Below are 12,236 nucleotides of genomic sequence, written 5' to 3'. Positions count from 1 at the left end.
CTGATTTTAAATGTTGAATTTGTGATACGTTTATGTATTTAGCTAAATCTGGACTTTTTGTGGTTAAGGAAAAAATATGTGATTTACTTGAAATCCGGGAAAAGAAAACACCTGTTAAAATATAAAGTTAAGGTTTAACATTTTAATATGTGGGTGTGGTGGTGGTGGTGGGGGCAACAAAACGTATGCTAAAAAAAGGGGGGCAACGTTTAAAAAATTTGCGCACCACTGTTCTACAGGGGAACAGCTTAGCTGCCCTGTAATACATTAGAGAAATTGAGTCAGTGTTCTAAAGCAGACATAAATTTTGTTAGTTCTCCAAAAGGGTCAGATGGTCAGACGTTTGGAAGTTTCAACCTTGTAAATTAAAGACACTTCTATCTCCTGCCTGGAGTATAGTCATTATATACTGTATATGGATACATCTGAATGCATAATGTGCACTCCAGGTGTTTTAGCTGGAATATTTAAGGGCTCATGCTTAGGTGCAACACATCTATTAAAGCAAACCACATTTACACTGAAACATCCCTCTTCATAGTTTAGTACAGTACTTTTTTTTTTGGAGTGTACTCTATGCATTTCACTATGCATAAAACTAATGTTGCAAACATGCTAAAAGGATGGGGAGAAAAGAGTTAGAAGGCTTTTTTCTTGAATGGTTTCCAGAATTATATCCAATACTGTGCAAGTCAATTGTGGCACACACAATAAACTGATAGGAGGAAATTCGCCAAATGAATGTGCTACAGCATTTTAGGCTGGAAGTGGAAATACAGTATTTAGTGTGAGCTTGATTTAAATGGCAAGAGTGTGTCCCCGTGAAAGTGCAGAATTCTGGTGTTTTAATATATTTGTCAATTCAACTCTTCCTCATGTCAAATAATAAGCGGTTATGCAAGCACAGGTGGTGGTAGTAGAATTTTGTTTGGGGCCACCACCTGAGTAATTAACTACAAATGTCATTACTATGATAGTTGTGATAATTAAGAGTGCTTCTGGGGTTTGTTGCTCCAGTATCGAGTTATTACAATGTTTCCCTTTGCCTGTCTTTGAGCTAGCTAATGTTGGCACTGACATATTTAAAGGTAACACTGTGACATAATGTTTATGGAATTAGGAATGTAGTCCAGTAGCGACACTTAGGATTCTCCAGACAAGCTCAAAGCCAAGTAAAGACAGATACAGAGAACAACTTGGGGCTGCTCAGAATGAATAAACAGTAAGTGAAATGAAAAAATAAATAAATACATTTTTGGCTACTTACTGTTATAATTTTCTGTGTTGATTATTATTATTATTATTATTATTTTTTTTTTTACACAAAGCAATGTGTTCAAATGTATTTAGGCCCACCCTCTAAATAGTAAAGCAATTTCCACTCTTGCCCTCTTATACAAAAGAGGCATCCTCCATTGAAGGAAATGAACAGAACACTTAGTGTGGCATGAAGCATGAAGTCTAACTGTGGTTTACAGATTAGCAAGAACAAAAAGGAAACTGAATAGATAAGAGTGTCATTGAAGAACCCTGCTCCTCAGTTAGTAACCAGCCACCACTTCCACCAAACAAAACACCTAGACTGGAGGCTGGAGTATCCACTTTTCCTTGACAATAACATTCTGCTAGACAGTAACAGCTAAAGAATGGATTCAGTCTAAAGATATCAGAAAACAACAACAATATAACAGGCTTAACCTTTTCATGCATGAATTTTTTTTTTTTTTATTCCTTTACATGGGGATAAAAATGTAATCATGCATTTACACCTTCCATACATCCCCATATAAATACTAGGAGGTTTTTTTTTATAACCGTCGCCATGCATGGAAGGGTTAATAATCATAGTTTTCTATACTATAGTCTAGTAAGACAGTTGTTGTTTCATGTGCAATGAAAAACAGATCACCTTTTAAATAAATATTTATGTCCCGGTTGAAATAAATGCTACCTGAGACTGTAGTCAGGTGTCTTATTTAAAGCTGGAGTGTCCCAAATTCATGTTATTTTTTTTTAAAAGAAAATATGATTCTTGGGTGACTTGGGTTTACTACATTCTTTCATACTTTAGCTTCATGCACACCACTCTTCATTGGCATAACAGTGTTTTCATCTAAGTTAGTTCTGGCTGCAGGTACACACGTTTTCTCTCTCACTCTTTAAACAGAACAGCTATTCTACCTGCAGCTGAGGGATATGTTCTGAATCCATACTGTTAGCTCTGTTTCTGCACTAGGAAGCTGCCTTGTAAACATAGAGAGGGGGAAAAAAATCTACTGTGGTATATGGATAATATTTTACAAGAAAAACATATTAAGCTCATATTTTAAGTAGGAAACAAGCTTTTTGAAAGCTTTGTATACTATTTTGAAAACTGCATAGGCCATTGCAAATGTAGATTGTCAGAGAAATGTTGCCTTTGGGAAAAGTGGATAGTGCTCAGCCCCCCAGCCCCCCACCAGTGAGAAGCCCCTTGGTTAGTGCTCTGCCATACTACCTGATTGTATCAGTTTCTCACGGGCTGACATGGGGGGTGGCAGTGGCTCCACAGGGATCTCATCTAGGGACCCTTTCTCCACTGCGTCACACCCTGTCTCGGCCCCCGAACTTATCACCTTCTCTCTGGGTTTCTCAGCTAAGGAGGGAGAGGCACACTCACACAAGGGTTTCCAACAAACCTTTACTACTGTGGACTGAGTCACAGGATTTAACTGGTAGTGCTGGCATGCTGGCTTAGTGCTCCAGCTCTTACCAAATGATTTGTTTATCATTGTTTTGACATTTTTTTTTACACATCCTAGGGAATGAATGGGCGCATTCCAAAACTCAACAGTGAGCTTTAACATTTCATAAAAGCGATCCTGAGCTAAAACGTTTGACTTTCACTGTTGACAAAGCTGACTCAACATACAGTTGAAAGGCTGGTGCTGCCCCTGCAGAGTTTTATCCAGGTAGTGGCTCATTATGAATACAGTACTATTACACTTTGAAAGCAATAAATACATTTTAAAATGTGGTTTGTGCTTTTAATAAGGAAATACACGGCTGATGCAATGGACATTTTTGAAAAAGCTCAGTGTTTTTGGGACTGACTAGGTCCTAATGCATCCTTCTAGGGTGGGTACATAATTGGCAATGTGGTAAAATAAATAAAATGCAGGTCGAAAAAAAAAAAACACATTAAAGATCTGTCAAAATAACAGGTCACAATAAAAAAAAATATGTAATACACAAAATGTATGCAATAAAATAAAGAACAGAAGGCTTTATATTATAGCCTAGTAAAAACGAGTGTGCAGTGTCTTCGTATACATAGATAGGATATTAAATCACTTTTGCTGTATTATAAGCTTTCACAATTATTTTCAGCAAATCGAGAGATCTTGCTAGGAACGCAGGACCGATGAGGGATGCAGTGCCTGTTGTGCAGCAAATGCTTTTTTCCCATCGAGTCTGTCGCATAGTGTTTAGTTTGTCAGTTTTGGAAGAAAAAAAACAAGGTCAGCTGTTATGCTATTATTCACTTAGTTTACTTTAGAAATGTATTAAATGAATCAACACATGTTCTTATTATATGATAACATTCTTTAAAATATGTATTCGCCCTTTAAAAAACAGTTGTCACATGAATTTCAGTTTACGGTGCCACTTATCAATTTCAGTACAAGACTCCAGTGACTGTTTAGCCAGAGAGCAGACACAGACGCATTAAAAGGAAAGGTTGCGTCAGGAACATTAAAGGATTAAGTATCGGGGAGAAATCAAATAGTCTATTCAAGATAAATAACAATGAAGAAGGACTGTGAAAAATGCTGTTTCAGCAAAAATAGTGGGTGGACTGTGTCCACCCTTCCATAAAAGTGAGTGGACTGCGTCCACCTGCCAGTCTAACACTGTTCCTGAGGAATTCGAAGAGAAGCTTTTACAATTTTACCGTTTCGTTATTAGGCTCGGTTCTAATCAGATATTTTTCTACTTGCCAAGCAATACCACAGTTCACAAAAAGGGAGAAAAACATGTGTGAGTAATCACAACTGGAAATGAGAAGAAGCGCATAACTGTAATGCTGTGTGTGACAGCAAACGGCTGCAAACTGCCTCCATAGGACATTTTCTTACATGAGTAAATGCATTTTTGTAAATGTGGGTGGGAAATTTGGTCTACGTCTTAAATTCGAAGGAATACAGTATATATTTTTTCTACCTATGAAAATATTGAAAAAACATGGATGTGTGATATAAGTAGTAAGAAAAAAAACTTCACAACTTGCATGGTTTTGAGGTAATTCGAATTCTGTACCATATAATTTTCATAGAATGTTTGAAAAACCATTACAGAAATTGTCAAAAAGGGACATTTTTGACACCTTGCCAATGATCTACCTAACCTGTCACAAAAACAATGATTCAGTGCTCAGATGACAGTTTAAAGATAATTGACAGTGATGACAGTTAAGTGCCCCACAATTTTTTAAAGGTAATGACAGCCGCAGAGATTATAAATGTTATTTTAAAGCTATTTTAAATGTATGTGATTATATTTAGAGTCCTGTTGGCTTTAGAGGGCAAATACCTTAGTATAAAGATCATTGTAATCAGAACCTGACTGGCTGAGATGATGTGGTTTATAATAGGCAATAAAGCTTTATTTGATATCACTGTCACGTTACTTATTCATAGTGTGCACTGGAATCACCTGTGCTTTACAGTACTTTGGAAAACATTTGTTATATAGGCTAGTACTACTAAACACAGATTTTATATTACATTTTTTATATCTAACTAAATAATATTGCAATACAGAGGTTATGTTTAAAACAGTTAAAATATTTAAGAAAAAGTACATTTTTTCTAATGGTAAGAAAAACTAATCTTGTGTGGCTCCCCAGTTAATGTACTTTTATTTTTAATAGTGAATACTGCAGTAACGTGATTTATAATAAACAGCTGACAAAAGAATGTTGATAAACTCACATTGCTCTACACGTCCAACAACAGTGAAGCTCACAGTTGAGTTTTGGAGTGCTTCCAAACTGAAACGTTCACAAATTTCCCTGGCAGAGTTCACCAGGTGAAAGATGATTTGTTGTAAGAACGTCATCACCATGTCCAGATCAATACTTCCTGCAGAACCAACGCTGCTGGTTTTCTGTTCCCACAAAGGCAATTCATTTCAATCACAGCAGCAGCGTTACTGCTGGAGGGACCATAAATCCTACCAAACAGTGCCGAGATAGTTTATTATTATTATTATTTATTATTATTATTATTATTTATTTCTTAGCAGACGCCCTTATGAAACTATCTTCAGTTCTTAGCTGATTTATTAACCAGGGTGTGTGAATAAAAACTTGAAAACTATCAGTGTTCTGTTGAAAAAAATCTGTTAAGGGCAGGGATTAAAAACAGTTGTGTAAATTACACTTTGGAAGAAAATCACTGGATAGTGTGTCAGTAATTATAATGTTATTATCATAACGCTGGTTCCCTGAAATAGAAATGTAACCATAACCGAATGGATATTTACCTCTTAAAGACCCAAATCCTGAATACTTTATACCAAAGCTGCTCTTTGAGCCTGTGATGCAGTCATGCCCTCGCCCCCGAGGGCACAAAAAGTCTGCCCTCACAGATCTCAGTGCCATTTATCCTTCAAGCCTGCTGCAATCATGGACGCAGCATCCTTGAAGGTTAATGGTTACATTTATATTCCAGGGAACCAAGGTTATGATAATAACCCAACGTTCCCTTTCAAGTACGAAATGTAACCATTACCGAATGGGTGAGCGTACCAAAGCGGTCGCAAGGACAACAGAACAACCAGAACCCTACAAGCCTAAGCCAAAGGCTGCCTTGTGCATTACCATTCAGAACCACAGTAACATGTAGCTATGGTGAAAAAATGTAGTGACATTTTCACCTCTATGCCTGTGTTGTAAGGGTCGACCGAGAAGCCGACCTTAACACTCTAGTTCCAAAACCAGGGTTTTGAGGATCCACGACATTAAGTCTGTAGAACCCAGTGAAAGTATGGGGAGTAGCCCACACTGTTGCATTGCAAATGTCTTTGACAGATGCACCCTGGAATAAAGCCCAAGGAGGTGGATGGAAAGCCTCCAATTCCACAGACTGGTTGACATGGAATGCCGAGATAGTCTTCGACAAAAAGGCAGGATTGGTATGGAGCGTGACCGTTGTCCTGGCCTCTGTAAAAATTAACCAGGCTTTTGCAGTAGAGAATGCCTACATCTCACCCACTTTGCGAAGGTGATAGCAAACAAGAAAGCTGCTTTAAATGACATGCTCAGCTGAATGCAGGGGCTCAAATGGAGACTTCATGAGTGCATTAAGCACCATGTTTAGCCTGCAGCATGGAACAATGTTCTTCATAGGCAGCAAAAGCCACCAAGCCCCATTCAAAAATTGCCCCGTCAGGAAGTGAGCTCCTGGGGAGACCGAGTCAATCTTAACATGGCAAGCTGAAAGCTGCCAGGTAGACCTTTAATGTGGAGTGGAATTTCCCCTCATCAAACAGGTCCTGCAAAAACTGCAGTATTACTGCCATGAGACAAGTCGTGGGGTCAAACCCAAGAGGCAGACACACGTCTGAAAGACACCCCACTTGTACCCGTACTGGGAATGCTGCCCTGGCATTTTGTAGGGTGTCAATAACCCTATTGGACAGACCCACACGGCTCAAATGCAGCCGTTCAGGGGCCAGACCAGAGTTGCAGGCTCGATGGGTCGGGCTGTCATAAGGTCCCACGTGCCTGACTGCGCAGGTCGCGGCACATCGGCACTCTCCACGTCTGGCCGCTCAGGAGCTGCATTATGGTTGAAAACCAGTCTCCTGGGCCAAAATGGGGCTACTAGGAAGGAGCACCTTGGCCCGGTCCTGCCTGGCGAGCAGTGGGAAAGCGTATAGGAGTTGCCTCAGCCACTGGTGTGCCAAGGCATCTATTGCCAGCGGGTCCCCGCCTCCTATTATGGAGAACCAGAGGGGACAGTTGGTTGATTCCTGGGAAGCAAAGTGCTCTATCACTACTCTCCTGAACCTCTCCCAGATAAAGCTCACCACCTCAGGGTGAAGCTTCCAGCTGCTGGGGACTCCCCTTGAGAGGAGGTCCGCCACCCAGTTTGTCATCCCAGGCAGATGAACTGCCCGCAGTGAGAGGAGGTGCTTGTGTGCCCACAGTAAAAGCTTGAGGGCCACACAATGGAGACTGGTGGTTGATGTAAGAAGGGTTGCCACAATATGAATTAGTGGTGACAACGTACAGGGATGCCTACCTGTAAAAGTCACTCTGTAATGGTTACATTTCATACTTGAAAGAGAACTGCAACTTGAACTACTGTAGACCTGTATATAGGTCTATGTAAGTTAACTCCACTCTAGTAGCATAGGAAAGATAACTCCAATCAAGACAGCAGACCAGTAAACAAACCTAATATACTAACTTGTCTATCAGCATTCTTTATCGAAAATACCAGTATTTAATTAGTTGATTAAGGGTTGTCTTTCTGTAAAGTTACTTGGTGCTGAAAGAGTTTTCATGCATAGACAATGCATAAACCAAAATGGTTTCCTGATGTGAACGATATATTTTACCAAAGTGGCTCCAGTGTATTTCAATTCAGTGCATAGAATAGATGAGCATATATATATTTCTAAATAATTGATAAAGGGAGCTCTGGAGCTGAGCCTAATTTAATAATGTATTAATAAATAACTCCTGGAAGATCCCTGGGCAAGATTAATTGTATCCTGAAATTTTGTATTTAGAACATCATGTTACAAATATTTTACAAAATTTACAACCATGTCATTCACTAATTCAATTAATATATTTTTAATGAAATGGATAAATATTCACTTGACACTTTTCTCTTATGTTGATTCAAATCAGTAGCATTAATTCTCAGACTAAAACTACTCACCAACTTTAAAAGAACAACGTGGATTAGAAGCAGTGGGGGACGGAATTTGATTCCTTGCTGTCACACGGCTTCACAGTTTAATTGGATAAAATAAATAATTAAATAAATAAAGATTAACTTCAATCACCATGGATAATTGGTTTATAATGTATTAAAAGCTGCAGCGAGAAGCCTTTAATGCACACTGTTGACTTTTGGGTTTAGAGGAGTGAACATCCGTATGGATGACTATTTATAGTTCGTCTGAGGTTAAGTGGTACACAGATTTTCATGTTGTATGTTTTCATTGTACTGTTATAAAGTACTTGGGGACAAAAGGTATTAGTCACAGAGCAGAGGAATTTGGCAGGCAGAGTTGCCATGTGATGTGCTCTTGATCTGCCCCAAGGGAGGTGCCGATTTCCAACATTTACAGGTTTCAATCCATATGCTATTCAATGTAATTTCCATTTGCTTCAAATTACAGCATCTACTGTGGCCCAGAGGTGGGGGTGGGTGTATGATTCCATCATCCAGAGATTTCAATCCTGTGCAATATGATTTCCATTTACAGAATGCATTCTTGGCAGGACAGAATTAAAAATGGAATCCAAGGGTATGTCAGCATGTTGCCTGTTTGAAACACAACTAAACTGTTGGGGCACCAAGAGCTGCCTTTTAAACAGCACAGATGATAGTTAATGGCAGCTGTAAATTAGAAATACCCTATGTGGAAGTTATGACAATGCAGCAACTCTACCAAAAAACTTTTAAATACTGGTACTTTTTCTCCACCATTGCTGTTGAGTCCTCAAGTGACTTTCTAAACTGCCCTGTACATGTATATATTTATTCCTGAGTGAACTCAGTGCTTGAACTGGTTGGTTACCTCTCTTCTGCATGATGTCCTGTATATCTGCTTTGGACGAGGGTTTGAGGAGGGTCTCTCTGTCACCATCTCCGTCACCATCCTCGCTGGGTGGAGACTGGCTCACAGACAGGATCTCAACTTTGGTGCCAAGATCTGGAACTTCTGCTGTCAAAAATGCAGCCGGGCCATCGATACCTGCACAGCAACAAAAAAAAAAAAAAATTGTCTATTTACTTTTGAAAAGTTTTCCTATATAATATTCTTGGTTTTCAGTTATCCTATTAATATTTTTGAAGAGCACACACACAGTACTACATAGTATTGTACTAATAAGATACTTTGCGATCTAAGTACTTTTTGATTTTCCCTTTTTTCTTGCTCTCTGCTTTCTCAGACCTTGCTGCTCCACCTCGTAATCCACAATTTTCTCTCTCTCTCTCTCCTCCACCCTGAAATGCCTCTCTTGGTTTCATCGGAATTGGTGGCCTGGGAGTTTCTGCTATGATTTCTATCTTTGCTGGACAACTCATGACCTCTTCCAGCACTGTGGGGTGAATGGGGGACAGCAGTAAGTGAACCAGTTACGTTCCACATACATTGGCGTTCAAACCCTTCATCAGGCATGGTGCTCCTCCCCAGTTGATACTCATCTGTGTGTGGTCCTCAATGACACACATTTATTTTATATTAGTTAACGAAGAAACTTGTTTGAACACCAGTGAAAATTACTATACAAACGCATCACAAATACTTTCGAGACAGGTTTTCTAATACAACATTACTTTGTTTCCCCCCCCTCTGCTGTTTGATCAGTTTTATCTCTCGCAGCTATTATAAACTCAAGCTTCAAATCTTACCTTGAATGATGATAATAATAATAATAATAATAATAATAATAATAATAATAATAATAATAATAATAATAATATCCGATTAATGTTCCTTGATGTGTTAAGGCATCTAAATTAGATACATAATTATTATGAAACCCTATTACATGCTAATTTTTTCTGATACCCTTGCCAGAACTTGTGTTAAGAATACCAAGGTTCAACACAATTGGTCTAGTGGTTTAGGGTTGGTTCAATAATTTCTTCAGTTTTGATTATTGTACTGGAAATTTGTTATTGATAGGCCCTCCTCTATTGTGGTATTGGATAAGGGTTATGATTTTATTTTTTAAAAGTCAACAAGCGAAATTCAGTCTTTTGAAAGAAAAATGGAAGCACTATAAACTTTGGAGAAAGCCACTGTAGGAGGTCCAAGGGTGTGGTAAAGAGCTTTTAAAGAAAAAGTCACACAAGTCTGATAAAGTTCAAGTTCAACACTGTTTTATTTTTATACACCGTTAGAGTTAAACAATAAAACTTCCGCGAAGTAATAACCCAGAAAACAAAATTATAAAGTTCAAAATCACCAGGTTCAGGATGATCCCCTTAAAGCCCCAATGCATTAATTCAGGGTTTCTGTGAGGCAGTTAGTTCCAGCAGCATCAATAGTCCCCCGGCTCTCCTGTGTCCGAGTCTGTCTTTCTCCAATCAGATATTCACTTGTAATACTGTATTTGATAACCAACAAAACAATTAGAGTTTAAAACTGTGATTACACGCTGTATAGTGCTGGAAACATCACTCCTCACACCCCCAGCCTAACCAACCCCATATCCTACACGTTCCCCTTATATACTCCTAACTCCACCTACTGAATCAGTGATACACCTGTTACTCGTTAACAGGTGTATCAGAGAATGGCTGTATTCCGTAAGAAGAGTACTGAAGCATATGTGGTTTACCTTCACCAAGATGGCCACCGCAACCCAAGCATAGATTTAAGGTTGTTCCATCTTGGTGAAAGGTATCAGCAGTCAGTGAGCACAGCGCCACCACCCATTGGGAGGCCGAACTTCACCAGTATTATCCTTTACCCTGTCAGTCACAATAAATGAAAGCGGAAAACATGATTTGATAATGGGGATCATGATGATAACTGAAAATGTCAATATCGTTCAACCCACCATGGTTCTCAAGAATCAGGCAGTGTGTGGCATGAAATAAAGTGACTTGTTGCACATTTTGGGTTGAGCAGATAATATTGAAGATATCTTTAAGACTGAGGGAAGCCTTTACACAGTCTTCATTCCCTGCAAGGTGATTCCTACTTTTATTCAATGTTAATCAACATGAACAAAATATCGTCAACAAGATAAATTGGCTGATTCTCTTAGCAAATCGCTTATCATAGTAATTCTTTACCACTGCTTTGCATATTTATATTTTGGATGCATGATTGCTATCTATATCTTGTATATCACATATATTGTATTATATTTATATTGAAATTTATAGTGAGTGACTATACATTAGAAACTGCAGATCTTTCATCCACCAATGAGGCAGCTCCTTTGCAGGGCACTACCAAAGGGTACATGATCTCGAAACATTCACATAGAATTTCTAGGTTTTAAAAAAAAAAAGAAAGAAAAGCAAAAATCTAAAACATAAATACTTCAAACGTTTAAAACAACAATAAAAGGCCATTACCGAATACATTAAAAAACTGATAAGGATTACTGTGGTAATTGACCTTTTCTGCAACTTGTTTTATCTTTGTGATGCTGTCAACTACCAGATGTCCTCTGAATCAGGTTTCTATCACTTAATTATAAATGGGGGTTACACGATAAAGCCCCACCTCAGATCTTTGGGAATAACACTTCAGTTCTGTGATCAACAGTTTACCGCCTTTCTACCTTCCTCTCGCTCCCCTGACGACTCCTCTTTCAGCAGATCTAAATCTAGAAAACTGTCCTCTTTTCTTGGCTTCCCTCCATAAGCACAATTATCTGTTCCATTTTCTTCTTTGTGCTCTGTTTGTGCTTTGGCTACACTTCTCTGCCTCAACTCGGTCTTATCTAAAACTGGACTGAGGACAGGATCAAGTATGTGACAGCCGCCAGGTAAACCTAAAAGAATCATACAAATGCTCAATCATAAAACATGACTTACGTTATGAAATGATGGTCAATTTAATTGCACCTGCAACTCAGCTCCACAGCAAAGCTAATAAGTATTTTACAGATCTGTGTTTTCAATCGATTGAATAGCAATAATTAACACTTGGGTCTGGGCATTATCTGTGGTTTAGGATAGTAAACACGATTGAATTGCTCTTGCTCTGCAATAGTAGGCCAGTGTGCTCTTTATCTCTTTAATTACATACTAAATACCTGCAGTACTTACTACAAAATACCTGCTGCAGTTCACTGTAGAACTGGATGTATCTTTGTTACCTCACTATTCACGATTCTAACATCACTTTATGTTTACTAGTAGTTCCTGAGTACAAACTTAGCTTTTCTGACTTACAATAAGTTAATACTTTGAGTAGCCAGAACCTCTCACCCAAACTGCAAAATAGATGATAACTCTTCTAACAATAACAGACACCCT

At 38.6% G+C, this 12,236-nt stretch overlaps 1 protein-coding gene across 4 annotated transcripts in view; it reads right to left on the bottom strand.

Moving 5' to 3' along the window:
• tulp3 (TUB like protein 3) overlaps window positions 1-12,236 on the bottom strand; it is a 66,285-nt gene that overhangs the window by 18,017 nt on the left and 36,032 nt on the right. For 3 of the 4 annotated variants that reach the window (XM_034032612.3, XM_034032613.3, XM_058986322.1), the window contains 2 exons: window positions 8,806-8,982; window positions 2,498-2,635 (listed from right to left, as the gene is read on the bottom strand). In XM_034032612.3, the coding sequence (XP_033888503.2) occupies window positions 2,498-2,635; window positions 8,806-8,982 (315 nt within the window). The remainder of the gene's footprint in view (window positions 1-2,497; window positions 2,636-8,805; window positions 8,983-12,236) is intronic. The other variant, XM_034032614.3, reaches the window with a different exon arrangement.

This window comes from Acipenser ruthenus, chromosome 14, assembly GCF_902713425.1.
Source record: "Acipenser ruthenus chromosome 14, fAciRut3.2 maternal haplotype, whole genome shotgun sequence".
Classification (NCBI taxonomy): domain Eukaryota; kingdom Metazoa; phylum Chordata; class Actinopteri; order Acipenseriformes; family Acipenseridae; genus Acipenser; species Acipenser ruthenus.
The sequence above is the reverse complement of the archived record's forward strand: the minus strand, read 5'-3'. Positions and strand labels throughout refer to the sequence as shown.